The sequence below is a fragment of the Diplotaxodon limnothrissa genome, linkage group LG12, assembly GCF_057381915.1.
Source record: "Diplotaxodon limnothrissa isolate DT_005_m linkage group LG12, D_limnothrissa_male_GT1.1, whole genome shotgun sequence".
Taxonomy (NCBI): Eukaryota; Metazoa; Chordata; class Actinopteri; order Cichliformes; family Cichlidae; genus Diplotaxodon; species Diplotaxodon limnothrissa.
The window spans coordinates 39,431,111-39,447,534 of NC_140607.1; the positions used below are offsets into that span (position 1 = coordinate 39,431,111).

The 16,424-nt window shown below is 52.8% G+C and overlaps 1 protein-coding gene across 3 annotated transcripts in view; it reads left to right on the forward strand.

Moving 5' to 3' along the window:
- The window catches only part of ogdha (oxoglutarate dehydrogenase a), a 32,234-nt gene extending 16,067 nt beyond the window's left edge, over positions 1–16,167 (forward strand). For all 3 annotated transcript variants that reach the window (XM_085367637.1, XM_085367635.1, XM_085367636.1), the window contains 19 exons: positions 7,105–7,220; positions 7,931–8,085; positions 8,486–8,632; positions 8,982–9,072; positions 9,154–9,333; positions 9,563–9,691; positions 9,770–9,949; positions 10,090–10,242; positions 10,319–10,421; positions 10,551–10,679; positions 10,757–10,907; positions 11,132–11,259; positions 11,339–11,517; positions 11,673–11,744; positions 11,829–11,954; positions 12,795–12,867; positions 13,041–13,204; positions 13,387–13,541; positions 13,623–16,167. In XM_085367637.1, the coding sequence (XP_085223763.1) occupies positions 7,105–7,220; positions 7,931–8,085; positions 8,486–8,632; positions 8,982–9,072; positions 9,154–9,333; positions 9,563–9,691; positions 9,770–9,949; positions 10,090–10,242; positions 10,319–10,421; positions 10,551–10,679; positions 10,757–10,907; positions 11,132–11,259; positions 11,339–11,517; positions 11,673–11,744; positions 11,829–11,954; positions 12,795–12,867; positions 13,041–13,204; positions 13,387–13,541; positions 13,623–13,743 (2,552 nt within the window). In that variant the 3' untranslated portion in view covers positions 13,744–16,167. The remainder of the gene's footprint in view (positions 1–7,104; positions 7,221–7,930; positions 8,086–8,485; positions 8,633–8,981; positions 9,073–9,153; positions 9,334–9,562; positions 9,692–9,769; positions 9,950–10,089; positions 10,243–10,318; positions 10,422–10,550; positions 10,680–10,756; positions 10,908–11,131; positions 11,260–11,338; positions 11,518–11,672; positions 11,745–11,828; positions 11,955–12,794; positions 12,868–13,040; positions 13,205–13,386; positions 13,542–13,622) is intronic.
- Positions 16,168–16,424: the final 257 nt, after the last annotated feature.

Below are 16,424 nucleotides of genomic sequence, written 5' to 3' on the forward strand. Positions count from 1 at the left end.
TCAGTGTCACTTTCCAGCTTTGTTGAGGATGGCTCTGTGTCAGGCTCAAAGAGCCGTAGGTTTGCCCGAATGCCGACCAGCTTTTCCACTCTCACATTTGTGAGCCTGTTGCGAACCTTTGTGTGGGTGTTCCCAAACAGTGACCAGTTGCGCTCGGAGGCGGCTGATGATGGTGGGATTTGGAGGAGGATGGAGGCTACAGGTGCAAGGGCCTCAGATTCACATAGTCCCTTCCACCAGGTGGCTGCAGATATGTGCTGGCATGACTGCCATATTCCATTCCCTTTCCAAAGGCCTTGCTTTGTTCGATACTTTGCCAAACTGCCTAGAACTTTGCCTTTATCGAGACCCAGGTGGTCAGACATGGCTGTAATGACCGCATAGGCACCATTGATCTCTTCCCCAGAAAGTATGCCCTTGTCATATTTGGGGTCCAGCATGTATGCTGCTGCATGCACTGGCTTCATGCAGAACTCCCTCCGCTGTTCCAATGACTTGACCACAGCCATTTCCTCTTCTTTCAGTAGTAGGGAAGTGGGCAGAATTGTCTGGATTTCTTCTTTGAGTTCTGCAAAAAGGCACTGGACATCTGACAAGATGTCACCATCCCCCTCTATCTTTGCTATTGCTGCTGCAATAGGTTTGAGGATTTTCTGACTGCTAGATACTCTTTCCCAGAACACATCATCCAAGATGACCTTCTTGATGTCACTGTCGATGCCTACAGACTGGGATATGGCCATCTCTTGCAGAGACTCCTTTCCTTCCAGAAGGCTGTCAAACATGATAACAACACCACCCCATCGCGTTATGCTGGGAAGCTTCAGTGTAGTACTCTTGTTCTTTTCCTTTTGCTTTGACAGAAATGTAGCGGAAGTTACTTGTTTGCCTTTAACATATTTCAGAACTTGCTTCACTCAGAGTGTCCATTGGTTTTAGTGCCATTATGTCTTTTAGGAGAAGATTTAGTGTATGGGCTGCACAGCCGATAGTAGTTATATGAGGGTAGGTCTCCTCCACATGTGCCCAGGCAACCTTCATGTTGGCTGCATTGTCAGTGACCAGTGCAAAAACCTTATCTGGTCCAAGGTCATTGATGATCACTTTTAGCTCATCTGCAATGTATTGGCCTGTGTGTCTGTTTTCCTTTGTGTCTACACTCTTGTAGAACACAGGCTGAGGAGTGGTGATTATGTAGTTAATAATTCCTTGTCCCCTGATATTGGACCATCCATCAGAGATGACTGAAATACAGTCAGCTTGGTCAATGGTCTGTTTCACCTTGGCTTGAACTCGACTGAACTCTTCATCCAGTAGATGAGTAGACAATGCATGTCATGGCTTATTTAGCATCTAACAGATGCTAGCATTTTATTTAGCATCTTATCAGATTGCTATCTACCAGATTAATACATTTTATGTGATATTCACAATTTAAACATTTAATGAATATATTTTCCCATAATATCATCAAAACTTACCTCACTTGTTAAGTCCACAGGCTCAAATGTGTGCCTTTAATACTCTTTGTCCTTCAGGCTCAAAAGTGTGGTCCATGTGTACATGTGATGGAGGCATGCACAGTGCCAGTAGGTGGTCTCAATAGCCATGCAGCAAGCTTGTGCTCTGTACATGTGATTAAGGAATGGCATGGATATTCAAGTGTATTTGAATTGCATTTGTTTGTTTTTGTCAATATTATGCTAAAATATACTTTGCTCAACTATATTTAAGTTCCCTAAGAAGAGCCAACCTTCAATTTTGAAAATTCCCGTTAATTCCCATGGAAAGATTCCATCTTTGAAAATTCCGGGAATTTTGCAACCCTAATATTAAAACTAACTAGCTGCCGCCATTGTTGGAAACTGAGCTGGGCCGCGCTATGAATTCTGGGACAGTTTCTTCTTCTTTGGGATTTAATGGCAGCTGGCATCCTTGTACATGCAGTGCTGCCATCTTCTGTTTCAGTCCGTTATTACACTCTTAAATCCTGCTACTTATTCCTGCGTCTTTTGGGATCTTACAAAGCTTCAAACGATGCGTCGACTATTAAATCAGTCGTCGACGATTTTGACATTCGACTAATCGTGACAGCCCTACTGATATCTGAGCACTGACGCTGCTTCACGTCGTGTAATGTCAGTGACCTCGCGCGTGTTTCAGCTCAGTGCGTCGATCCCGTTTCCTCAAGTTTAGCTTCATGTTTTTGGACAGAAGCACGAAAAAAATGTTACTGAGCCCCAAATCGAGGCTGGGAGGAGAAAATGTTCCGCCTGTGTGTTCCAGCCCTGTCACCAGGTTCAAAGCCGACCTGAAACAGAATATATCAGTCAGACTGTCTCAGCAGGACAACTGCACAGAGCAGCAAGAAGCTGTGCGTAAACTGCCCGCTGGTGCTCCACAGGTCACACTGGTCTGAGTCCAGCTGTTACTGTCACAGAGGGCAGGGACTGAGCACTGACCTCAGGACAGAGCCTCTGTTTTTACTCGAGAACAAAGACGTCAGAGGTGCTTTGTAAAAAACATCCTCAGCATGTTTCATCTGAGCTGCAGCTCCAGATGTTTCACTGAGGTCAGTTTAGCAGCTGTCTGAGGTTTGTTCCTCAAAATATGAAAGACCCTGAATCAGACGTCAGGATGGCAGCACACACTCAGACCTGCACACATGGGGCAGCATTACATCTACTCTATCTACACACAGGCCCCGCTTTAAAGTAATAAACTGCTGTCAGTACAAAAGCAATGACAGGCTGTGATTAGCGCCCCCATGAGGCTGAAATGTTTAGAAAGAGAAAACGGGTGGATGAAAAGGGAGTTCAGTCCAGGAGGGCATGACACACACAGTTACTACAGACCAACGGTCGCACAGACGGACAGAAATGCTTACAGACTCAGGAGAAGGCAGACACTCGTCTGAGGCTGGTGGTCTGTGGGGGCGCTGGTGGAGGTCTGTAGGGGGCGCTGGTGGTGGTCTGTGGGGGCGCCGGTGGTGGTCTGTAGGGGGCGCTGGTGGTGATCTGTGGGGGCGCCTGTGGTGATCTGTGGGGGCGCTGGTGGTGATCTGTGGGGGTGCTGGTGGTGGTCTGTAGGGGGCGCTGGTGGTGATCTGTGGGGGCGCTGGTGGTGGTCTGCAGGAGCTGTCAGCCGAGCGTCCATGGGGACATCCTGCTTTGCTATGTGAGGTAGATTGAGCCTTTTGAGTGGCTCCTTTGCATGTGTGCGGGTTCTCTGATTGGCTGAGCCTGAAGTGAGACTGCAGGCAGGACGAGTGCTCAAAGAGACGCTCCTCCAACTTCATCACACCTCCTCCCCTAACGTCCCAGAATCAGTTTAAAGTCAAATGATCCCGTTCTGTCATCACTGCTTCTTCAGCTTATCCCTGTGCTGACGTGGAGTTTCGTATCGGAGACCAGCGCCGACACGCAGGTCATCAGAAACGCTCCTGGTGTTTCTGTTTCGGAGCACAGAAGCTCAGAGATCCTCACAAACCCCACGGAGTCCGAGTTTGAAACTGTCTCACTGTGTTCACCAGATTATATCTGATCACGTTAATCAATGATGACATCCTGAAGGTTTCAGCCCCGAGGCTTCATATTGCAAGGTAGACTCTACAATAATACAATCATGTGACCCCGTATGAGCAAGCACTTTGGCGACCGTAGGAAGGAAGAACTCCCTTTTAACTTCCATGTTTTCCCCGCTTCAGTGACGGCGTTTGACCCCGAGTCTGTGAGCTTGTGTATTTGAGAATAGCAGCTGTGCAGCGTTCGGCTCCTGCAGGAAGTCACCCGTGTTACAGCATGTTGAAGCGACGCCCACAGACGTGAGGGTCAGTAACAGTTCATCAACCTGACGAGTGGCGTGCGGCGCGACCAGCCGGCTGTGACCACAGGATCAGCTCTGAATGGGTCTCGCTCCTGTACAGCGCCGTGTTTTTACTCACGCCTCAGTCAGCTCGCGCTCCAATAGTTTCCTACGCTCACGTCTGCACGCCGCAGCAGGTCTGACCGTCACACGGCAAGCGTTTGTTAGGAAGCAGTGTGAAACGGTATTCACGTCCTTATGATTCAAACAGACGTCCTGCAGGTTCAGGTGGAGAAACCTGCGGCGCCTCAGTGGACTGAAGCTGCTGTTCTTGTGATGGTGCTGGAGCAGCAGCGATGATGATGATGATGATGATGAAGGCGGTCTGTCGAGCTTTGTGACGACTTTTATTTTATTTGTTTTGGACCCACAACACCTCCTCCTCTGCTGTCCTAAAACCATTAAAACCTCCACTACTCTAATGCCACCTCCTCCCCTTCTCCTCCCCCTGCTCCTCCTCATCCCCTGCTCCTCCTCATCCCCCCTCCTCCCCCTGCTCCTCCTCACCCCCCTGCTCCTCCTCATCCCCCCCTCTTACCCCTTCTCCTCTTCATCCCCCCTCCTCCCCCTGCTCCTCCTCACCCCCCTGCTCCTCCTCATCCCCCCCTCTTACCCCTTCTCCTCTTCATCCCCCCTCCTCCCCCTGCTCCTCCTCACCCCCCTGCTCCTCCTCATCCCCCCCCTCTTACCCCTTCTCCTCTTCATCTCCCCTCCTCCCCTGCTCCTCTTCATCCCCCCTCCTCCCCCTGCTCCTCCTCATCCCCTGCTCCTCCTCACCCCCCTGCTCCTCCTCATCCCCCTCCTCCCCTCCTCCTCCTCATCTCCCCTCCTCCCCCTGCTCCTCTTCATCCCCCCTCTTACCCCTGCTCCTCCTCATCCCCACTCCTCCCCCTGCTCATCTTCACCCCCCCTCCTCCCCTGCTCCTCTTCATCCCCCCTCCTCCCCCTGCTCCTCTTCATGCCCCCTCCTCCCCCTGCTCCTCCTCATGCCCCCTCCTCCCCCTGCTCCTCCTCATCCCCTGCTCCTCCTCATCTCCCCCTCCTCCCCTGCTCCTCCTCATCTCCCCCTCCTCCCCTGCTCCTCCTCATCTCTCCTCCTCCCCCTGCTCCTCCTCACCCCCCTGCTCCTCCTCATCCCCCCCTCTTACCCCTTCTCCTCTTCATCCCCCCTCCTCCCCCTGCTCCTCCTCACCCCCCTGCTCCTCCTCATCCCCCCCTCTTACCCCTTCTCCTCTTCATCCCCCCTCCTCCCCCTGCTCCTCCTCACCCCCTGCTCCTCCTCATCCCCCCCCTCACCCCTTCTCCTCTTCATCTCCCCTCCTCCCCTGCTCCTCTTCATCCCCCCTCCTCCCCCTGCTCCTCCTCATCCCCTGCTCCTCCTCCCCTGCTCCTCCTCATCTCTCCGCCTCCCCCTGCTCCTCCTCACCCCCCTGCCTCCCCCTGCTCCTCCTCACCCCCCTGCCTCCCCCTGCTCCTCCTCACCCCCCTGCTCCTCCTCATCCCCCTCCTCCTCATCTCCCCTCCTCCCCCTGCTCCTCTTCATCCCCCCTCTTACCCCTGCTCCTCTTCATCCCCCCTCCTCCCCCTGCTCCTCTTCATCCCCCCTCCTCCCCCTGCTCCTCCTCATCCCCTGCTCCTCCTCATCTCCCCCTCATCCCCTGCTCCTCCTCATCTCCCCCTCCTCCCCTGCTCCTCCTCATCTCCCCCTCCTCCCCTGCTCCTCCTCATCTCTCCTCCTCCCCCTGCTCCTCCTCACCCCCCTGCTCCTCCTCATCCCCCCCTCTTACCCCTTCTCCTCTTCATCCCCCCTCCTCCCCCTGCTCCTCCTCCTCCTCATCCCCCCCTCTTACCCCTTCTCCTCTTCATCTCCCCTCCTCCCCTGCTCCTCTTCATCCCCCCTCCTCCCCCTGCTCCTCCTCCTCTGCTCCTCCTCATCTCTCCGCCTCCCCCTGCTCCTCCTCACCCCCCTGCTCCTCCTCATCCCCCTCCTCCCCTCCTCCTCCTCATCCCCCCTCTTACCCCTGCTCCTCCTCATCCCCACTCTTACCCCTGCTCCTCCTCATCCCCACTCCTCCCCCTGCTCCTCTTCACCCCCCCTCTTACCCCTGCTCCTCTTCATCCCCCCTCCTCCCCCTGCTCCTCCTCACCCCCCTGCTCCTCCTCATCCCCCCCTCTTACCCCTTCTCCTCTTCATCCCCCCTCCTCCCCCTGCTCCTCCTCACCCCCTGCTCCTCCTCATCCCCCCCCTCACCCCTTCTCCTCTTCATCTCCCCTCCTCCCCTGCTCCTCTTCATCCCCCCTCCTCCCCCTGCTCCTCCTCATCCCCTGCTCCTCCTCCCCTGCTCCTCCTCATCTCTCCGCCTCCCCCTGCTCCTCCTCACCCCCCTGCCTCCCCCTGCTCCTCCTCACCCCCCTGCTCCTCCTCATCCCCCTCCTCCTCATCTCCCCTCCTCCCCCTGCTCCTCTTCATCCCCCCTCTTACCCCTGCTCCTCTTCATCCCCCCTCCTCCCCCTGCTCCTCTTCATCCCCCCTCCTCCCCCTGCTCCTCCTCATCCCCTGCTCCTCCTCATCTCCCCCTCATCCCCTGCTCCTCCTCATCTCCCCCTCCTCCCCTGCTCCTCCTCATCTCTCCTCCTCCCCCTGCTCCTCCTCACCCCCCTGCTCCTCCTCATCCCCCCCTCTTACCCCTTCTCCTCTTCATCCCCCCTCCTCCCCCTGCTCCTCCTCCTCCTCATCCCCCCCTCTTACCCCTTCTCCTCTTCATCTCCCCTCCTCCCCTGCTCCTCTTCATCCCCCCTCCTCCCCCTGCTCCTCCTCCTCTGCTCCTCCTCATCTCTCCGCCTCCCCCTGCTCCTCCTCACCCCCCTGCTCCTCCTCATCCCCCTCCTCCCCTCCTCCTCCTCATCCCCCCTCTTACCCCTGCTCCTCTTCATCCCCCCTCTTACCCCTGCTCCTCCTCATCCCCACTCTTACCCCTGCTCCTCCTCATCCCCACTCCTCCCCCTGCTCCTCTTCACCCCCCCTCTTACCCCTGCTCCTCTTCATGCCCCCTCCTCCCCCTGCTCCTCCTCATCCTCCTGCATGTGTAAATCTCCCCCTTTCTGTTGATTAAAACTTGTCTTCATCACTAACTCCGTGTGCACGTTTTTCTGTCTCACCTCTTCTCCTCCCTTCTTTCTCCTCGTTCTCCTGCTCCTCCCCCTCCCCTCTTGCTCCGTGGTGCTTCATGGGACTTGTAGGCTTCTACGGTCTGGAGGAGTCGGACCTGGAAAAAGTGTTCCGGCTTCCCACCACCACCTTCATCGGCGGCTCGGAGAGCGTGCTGCCGCTGAAGGAGATCATCCGCCGGCTGGAGGTGAACGCGCACACACACAGACACACACAGACACACGCACAGACACGCACACACAGACACACACACACACACACAGACACACACACACACACACACACACACATGCACACACAGACACACACACACAGACACACACACACACACACATGCACACACAGACACACACACACAGACACACACAGACACACACACACACACACATGCACACACAGACACACACACACACACACAGACACAGACACACACAGACACACACAGACACAGACACACACAGACACACACACACAGACACACACAGACACACACACACACAGACACACACACACACAGACACACACAGACACACAGACACACAGACACACACAGACACACACACACACAGACACACACAGACACACACAGACACACACAGACACACACACACAGACACACACAGACACACACACACACACACACAGACACACACACACACACAGACACACACAGACACACAGACACACACACACACACACACGCACAGACACGCACACACACAGACACACACACAGACACACGCACAGACACGCACAGACACGCACACACACACACAGACAGACACACACACACACACAGACACGCACACAGGAAGTGGAAATGAGCAGTTGAAATGTTTTACAGGCAAATTATTCAGGACAATGACTGTGTGCGTGTGTGTGCGTGTGTCGGTGCAGATGGCGTACTGTCAGCACATCGGGGTGGAGTTCATGTTCATCAACGACCTGGATCAGTGTCAGTGGATCAGGCAGAAGTTTGAGACTCCGGGCGTGATGCAGTTCACTCTGGAGGAGAAGCGGACGCTGCTGGCCCGCATGGTCCGCTCCACCAGGTCAGAACCCCCACACACTCAGGTCCCTCACGCAGATTCATCCACACACTGATTTTATAAGCTGGAGCAGGAGGGCGGAACCACAGAAGACCAAAAGATGAACCCTGAGGTACGTCAGCATCGTAAACCACCACGAGCCGTTTCTGACAGCTCGTGGTGGTTTTACCCGCAGCGAAACTCAAGCCCGCCACTTCAGTCACCTCAGCTTTCTGAGAAACAGAAGCTCAGTGCTCTGGTGTTTCAGTCATAACCAGTTTGATCCTCACGCTGGTCCCATCGATAGGATGTCTGCTGTGAAATCTCCCACTGCAACACGGAGTCGTTGGGAAACACGGTGCGGCTGCAATAAGCGAATCTGCAGTCTGCGTTGGGAATAACCGGCGTGTTTGCCTGTGTTCAGGTTTGAGGAGTTCCTGCAGAAGAAGTGGTCTGCAGAGAAGCGCTTCGGCCTGGAGGGCTGCGAGTCTCTGATCCCCGCCCTGAAGACCATCATCGACAAGTCGTCTGAGAACGGCGTGGAGAACGTCATCATGGGAATGCCCCACAGGTAAAACCACACGCTGCTGTTCTCTGTTACCCGACCGCACGCACGCCGCTCCACAGTCGATGACACCTGCGTGATGTCATCAGAAAGGAGGCAGCAGCTTCCAGGAGAAATCTGCATCCAATCAGCGAGTTTGATGGCGTCAGCGCTCCTCAAGGTTACAAAAGCAGCAGCCCGACAGTGACGCACTGAAGACAGGAGTCGGAGCACAAACATGTTGAAATGTTTGCTTTTAATTTTAATGTATTTCTGCTTCAGTCAAAGACGACAGAGTAAATAAATACAGGCTCAGCTCACACCTGTGTGAAGACGAACGCCGCGAGCGCGCCGTGATGGCCTCTGTGTCTTTCAGGGGTCGTCTCAACGTCCTGGCCAACGTGATTCGGAAAGAGCTGGAGCAGATCTTCTGTCAGTTCGACTCCAAACTGGAAGCAGCTGATGAGGTCGCTGTTTTTACTGCTGTTTGTTCGTTTACTCTCGATTTTCTTTCCCCGTCTGATCCAACCTGTCGTGGTTGTTCTCAGGGCTCCGGCGACGTGAAGTACCACCTGGGGATGTACCATCGCCGCATCAACCGCGTGACGGACAGGAACATCACGCTGTCTCTGGTAGCGAACCCGTCTCACCTGGAGGCCGTGGACCCCGTGGTTCAGGGAAAGACCAAAGCTGACCAGTTCTACTGCGGGGACACAGACGGGAAAAGAGTAAGTCTGGCGGAAGTACTCGGATACTTTATAGTAGTGATACTGCACTGTGAAGATACTGTTACAGGTCCAGGTAGTTTTTCTAGCTCAGAGCAGACTCGACCTTCAGGTAAACAGCGCAGGCTCATTTTTTTTCCTGGAAACTGTTGGAGGTGTTTCTGTGCAGGACGAGCTTTCGACCAATCACAGACTGAGAAAGTGTCATCAAGTTCATGTGTTCTCTGCGCAGGTGATGTCCATCCTGCTGCACGGAGACGCCGCGTTCGCCGGTCAGGGCATCGTCTATGAGACCTTCCACCTGTCCGACCTGCCGTCCTACACCACGCACGGCACCGTGCACGTCGTGGTCAACAACCAGGTAACGCCACAAAGAAACAGACCGTGAGCCGCTAACGCAGCCCGCCGTGCAAACACCTCTCTGTCGTCGTGTCTGCAGATCGGCTTCACCACCGACCCTCGCATGGCCCGCTCCTCGCCGTACCCCACAGACGTGGCTCGTGTCGTCAACGCTCCCATCTTCCACGTGAACGCCGACGACCCCGAAGCCGTCATCTACGTCTGCAAGGTGGCAGCTGAGTGGAGAGCCACCTTCCACAAAGATGTCGTGGTCGACCTGGTCAGTAAAGACGCAGACAAACACTCTCTGACACGAAGCTTTCAAAGCTGATCGCCGACATCTGGAGTCTGCTCCCACCTGTTCACACAGCTGGAAACAGTCTTTACAGTGTGTGTGTGTGTGTGTGTGTGTGTGTGCAGGTGTGTTACCGTCGGATGGGTCATAACGAGATGGACGAGCCGATGTTCACTCAGCCGCTGATGTACAAACAGATCAAGAAGCAGAAGCCGGTCCTGCAGAAATACGCCGAGAAGCTGATCGCAGAGGGAGCCGTGAGCCGGCAGGAGTATGAGGTAGGACTCGCCCACCAGGCGAATCCTGCTTACAGGTCACCGTGATGTCACTTCCTGAACGTTTGTCTGTTTGCAGGAGGAGATCGCCAAGTACGATAAGATCTGTGAGGAGGCGTACGCTCGCTCCAAGGACGAGAAGATCCTGCACATCAAGCACTGGCTGGACTCCCCGTGGCCCGGTGAGAGGGCGAGGAGGCGGGGTCGAGTCACTGTCAGCTTCCTGATCGCACAGATTCAACTCTCAGGACGTTGTTTTCACTCTGGCGTTCAGCTCCAGACTGTTAACCCTTTAAACTCGCTGTTTTCAGGTTTTTTCACCCTGGACGGTCAACCAAAGTCGATGAGCTGCCCCTCCACCGGCCTGACCGAAGACAACCTGAACCACATCGGACAGGCGGCCTCGTCCGTCCCCGTGGAGGACTTCACCATCCACGGAGGTCGAGAACGGCACCGCTTTCTGACCCGGCAAACGGGAACGAAGACGTTCAGCTGACGCTGTCGTTTCTCGCCGCAGGTCTGAGCCGAATCCTGAAGGGCCGCGCCGAGATGGTGAAGAACCGGATGGTGGACTGGGCCCTGGGCGAGTACATGGCCTTCGGATCGCTGCTGAAAGAGGGGATCCACATCAGGCTGTCGGGGCAGGACGTGGAGCGCGGGACCTTCAGGTAAACCTGTAGGCGTGTCTGGCAGTGGCATGTGACACACAAAGCAGAGAGAGCTAAAGAAGCGAAAAACCACGACACAAAATAAACTGATGGCGTGACGTCAGGAGGAGACGAGCGGATCGGAAAACGCCCCCAATCGTCTCGGTCTGCTCGTCTTGACGCCGTTAGCAAGTTAGCGCAGAGCACGGGTGGTTGACGGGTGTCCTCTGTGTGTCCCCTCACAGCCACCGTCACCATGTCCTCCACGACCAGAACGTGGACAAGAGGACCTGCATCCCCATGAACCACCTGTCCCCGGACCAGGCGCCGTACACCGTCTGCAACAGCTCGCTGTCCGAGTACGGCGTGCTCGGTCAGTCCTCGCTCTCCACAGATGATGCGTCATCGATGGCGTCTGTGTTTTTGCCTGATGGTTGTTTCTGCGTCTGCAGGCTTTGAGCTGGGATTCGCCATGGCGAGCCCGAACGCTCTGATCCTGTGGGAGGCTCAGTTTGGAGACTTCCAGAACACGGCGCAGTGCATCATCGACCAGTTCATCTGCGCCGGGCAGGCCAAGTGGGTGAGGCAGAACGGCATCGTGCTGCTGCTGCCGCACGGCATGGAGGGCATGGTGAGGACGCCGCCGCACCTTCCTCCTCCTCACTGACTGAAAACCAAAGACAACACAGTGTCGATAAGTCTGAGCTGATCAGTGTTCCTGATCTGTGATCGTTTATTTCTGATAATCAACACGTGCTCGCTGCTCTGTCTGAATGTTCTCCTCAGGGTCCCGAACACTCGTCAGCTCGTCCCGAGAGATTCCTCCAGATGTGCAACGATGACCCCGACGTCCTGCCGGTGAGACGCACACACAGAGCAGTGATGTCAGAGCGGTGTGTGTGTGTGTGTGTGTGTGTTTTGATGCTGGTTTCTGTCCCTCAGAACATCACCGAGGACCTCGCCGTGCGTCAGCTCTACGACTGTAACTGGATCGTGGTGAACTGCTCAACGCCTGCAAACTACTTCCACGTTCTCCGACGGCAGATCCTGCTGCCCTTCAGGAAGCCCGTGAGCCTCACACACACACACACACACACACACACACACACACACACACACACTGTGATGGACCGAGCAGTGAAGGAAACTTAGGCACAGGTTAAAGTCCAAAAAAAAGATTTTTAATTTAACCCAAAAAACATAATTGGTTAACTCATGCAAAAAGAATCAAAATCTTGGGCCCATAAAAGAGGTCAAAGTAACAGAACTCTACTCAAAGTTGACAACACAACTGATAACTAACACAAACTGACCTCACTTAACGAGACAAAGGGGAAACTTAAATAGAGGCTGATCAGCCCACAGAAAACAGGAGAAGGGCTAAAACACACAAAACCTAACTAAACATAATGAACTCCAATTCCCCCCCATGGTCCCGCGTTATGGCATGAACCAATTTGCAGTCTTCCTTTAAAGCTTGCTCCGCCCCTTTTCCACCTCTTGGCTCCTTAATCAAGGGACTGGAACAGCTGCAACTACGGTAACTCAGAAAACACAAGATTAATCATACATAACAGTGTAAACTACAATGTGCGCACTTATTTTAGAAGGCAGCGTTATGTGGATACGTGAATTAACTCCAAACCAAAACCAGTTATTTATTGTCCTGTAAATTAATTCCTATATTTAAAGAAAGAAATGTGAATGCAATGTTATAAGCCTCTACGCTAACATGGTGGGTGTTACCACTGTGTGGCTGTAAGTGCAGCCATCACACACACACACACACACTAAAACCAGTGTTAGCCTTAAAGAGGAGTCTGGGGGCGTAGACGTGTGGACGACTCCCTGTGAAAACATGCTGTTCAGCCTAATGTCATGTGATCAACTTCCTGTTTGTGTCCCCAGCTGATCATCTTCACTCCCAAGTCTCTGCTGCGTCACCCCGAGGCCCGATCGAGCTTCGACGAGATGCTGCCCGGTAACGCCTCCACCCACACCTGCAGCTCTAACGGCTCTGACGAACCGAGCCTGAACCCCTCCCTCTCTCCTTTCTTCTCATTCATCCTCCTCTTCTTTGTCTTTTCCTTTTGTTCGTCTTTATCCTTCTTCCATGCTTTCCCTTTTTCTTCCACCTCCTCTTCCTCGCTGCAGGAACTCACTTCCAGCGGCTGATCCCGGAGGTGGGCGTGGCGGCCGAGCGTCCAGAGGCCGTGAAGCGGCTGATCTTCTGCACAGGAAAGGTTTACTACGAGCTGACCAAAGAGCGGAAGAGCAGAGGCCTGGAGGACACGGTGGCCATCAGCCGCATTGAGCAGGTACACGCATGCCACACGGAGACTTCTGATTGGCTGCAGCCAGGGGCTTACGGTGTCAAAGGAGTCAGCTGACTCATACTCTAAAGTAGCTTTAGTTACAGTCTTTAGGGGATTACAGGAAAGAGAACTCGGCGGCAGTGGCTGGTGAACAGGCAGTAACGGCACGCCGTCTCTCCCCGCAGCTCTCCCCGTTCCCCTTCGACCAGGTGAAGGCGGAGACGGAGCGCTTCCCCAACGCCGACCTGGTCTGGTGTCAGGAGGAGCACAAGAACCAGGGTTACTATGACTACGTGAAGCCTCGCATCAGGACCACCACGCAGAAAGCCAAGCCCGTTTGGTAACCACCATCACCGTCATCATGATCAGACCATCTGTCCACCACCGTGCAACCTCTGACCACACCCTCTCTGTGTTTCAGGTATGCTGGCAGAGACCCGGCAGCCGCTCCCGCCACAGGAAACAAAAACACTCACCTGATCGAGCTGCGGCGCTTCCTGGACACGGCCTTCCACCTGGACGCGTTCAGAGACCAGCAGTGATCACGTGACCTGCAGCACCTGGAATCAGCCCTCACCCGTCTCGCCTCCATTCACACTCACAACACACAGTCAGCCCTCTGTACGGCTGAGCACACCGCACAGCAGGAGGTCCATTCAGAAAATCATCGACCAGAACATCACAGCGGGAGGCGGAGCCTCAGATTCAAATTTAAACTTTATTCTCCTGGTTTGTGACGGACAGAAACATTCCCGTAATCATCAAAGACGAAACGAGCTGCCGTTTTTCTCTCTGAGCTGTCTTTGTCCATCAGACCTCACATTAACGTCACCATGACGCCGAGGGAAGCTAAAATCAGACAGATTCTCAATGGACTTCTGAACTGACGTCCAACTATTAGCACTTTAACGCATTCACACATATACACAGTCATCATCTGATCAGGTCTGAAACATTTGAGACTAAACCAATCAAAGTCTAAAAATAGCAACATTTGGCATAACAGCAGGTTTACGCCAAATAATCTGAGTGTTTGTTCTGAATCATAAATATTGTTATGATTTAAAAACTTTATCAGTTTCTTGGACAAACACGGGCAACAAAAAGCAGCAACGTTGGTCTTAAATTAGATATATTTTGAATGAAGTCTGGTGCTGTTCACGTCTTCAGATAGTAGCTGTTAGCATTGTTAGCACTTCCTATTTAAAAGCAATGGGAGTCCAGCTAGCTGCAGAGAGCAGGTTTTTTTCACCTTTCAACAGGTGAGTTCGCTCATTACGGAAAGGCTGATGCGTTCAATGAAAGTGAAAGTCACAGCAAACAGATCTGCTCTCAAACAGCCGGTTCAGAAGTCCATTAAGAATGTGTTTTCAGCTTTTCCTCAGAGTCAGTGATGCATCCTGCTCGGCTGCTTCGGCAGCACCAAATCAAGCTTAAAAAAAAACCCGCAGAGGAAAACTGGAGCTTGTTATTAACATGTTGGTATTAAATTAGCCCACCTCGCTTTGCTGGCAGTGTCAGGGCTGAGGTCGCCTTCAGGCTCAGCTTCACCCAGCCACCGAGGCCGCTCAGCTTCAGCGTACTCTTCTCACCTGGGATAAAGTTTCAGACTTTTTTAAACCTTTTTAAACGTATTTAAAGCAGGAGGGTCTGAAACAGGAAGACGAAGGAAGCATCATAACACTGAGAGTTCAGAGCGTTTCAGAGGTTTAACTCTGACGTATTTGTTTGTGAACGTCTAAAAGAGTAAAATCTGCTCTTAAACTAAAGTTTGAAGTGTGGAAGGCGTCAGATTCATACGCAGAGTTTGAGTTACAGAGTTGGACCTGAGAGAAAAATAAACTGAACTACAGCATGAATAATAATAATATGCAGTCTTAAATTAGATGAATTTTCATTAGAGTCTGGTGCTGTTGTTCTGTTTTAGTGTGTGAACAGTTTGGCCGATGAACACTGGTAGTTTACAGCTGTGTGATTTATTTATTCTAATAAAGTCCAACAGCAGGGAATACTGGGAATTCAAACAACACAAGAAAGCACATCTAAAATTGGCAGAATTTTGAATGAAGTCTGGTGCAGTCTGACGAGCGGCTCAGATTGCTTCTCAGTACCATTCGTCTTAAATTGGGTAAATTCTGAATGAAGTCTGGTGGGGTTGTTCAGGGTATTTTGTTGCAGAGATGTTTGGTGTGACCAGGCAATGTCACGGCTCGATAGCTGTCCTTCGTCAAACAGTTGCTGCAGAAGTTTCTATTTCTGCAACTTTACAGGCAACAGCAACCTGCGTATGGCAACATGAAGGAATGATGCAGATTTGCTTTAGAAAAGGTTCATGTGGAGTTGAGCCTGAATGACCTTTGACCCCACTGTCCACACGGTCACTCTCCAGCTGTGATGACAGAACTCTCCATCCTCGTCCTCATCATCATCAGGATCCAGTCTTCTACTTCTTCTTCGCACAGAAATCCTGATGAGTTACAGAAATGTTTTTTGTTCATCTTTTTTTTTGCTTTTTAAAATGCTCGTTAGCATCATTTGCGCCCCCTGCTGGGGGGCGGGCTAGCTGGGAGAATCACTACAGACAGCAGGTGGTGGTTTTTACCTGTCGTCGGCAGGTGTGTCCGTGTGTATTTAGAGGCAGCGCTTAACACTGAGATTTTATTGTCTTTTACTTTGAAGGGATCTTTGGGGAATGAGTCTGCGACACGAACTCAACCAAAAGCACTGCTGATGATTAATTTAACCCCTCGCTTCTGGCCCTGCCCCCTCCTTTCCGGCGAGCGTTCATCCCGTGCCAAAATGGATCGCAAGCGTCTCGTGTTTTTAGTGTGTTTGGCATCCGGCGAGCGGCAAAACGGTCGGCCGCTGGTGGCGTTCTGCGAGACAAAGAAAATGATTTATTTATTTTCATAAAGGGGAAGTTCTCTCATTATTTTGCTTCATTCAATAAAGAAATCTGTATGTACTGAGGAGCCCCGCCTCCTGTGCTTCCTCACTGCTGACATCAGCTGTCTGCGCACGCTCATTTCACACCAGGTAACCTGCGGGGTCAAACCAACCTGTGACATCATTGTAAATCATATTTATTCATATATTCAGTGAAATCAAGTGAATGGACTTCAGACAGAAGAAGGAATTTAAATTGGGTCAGTTTTGAATGAAGTCTGGCACGGTTTGAAATTCTGGATAACTGAGCGAAATATTCTGTATTGGAAGCTCTTGA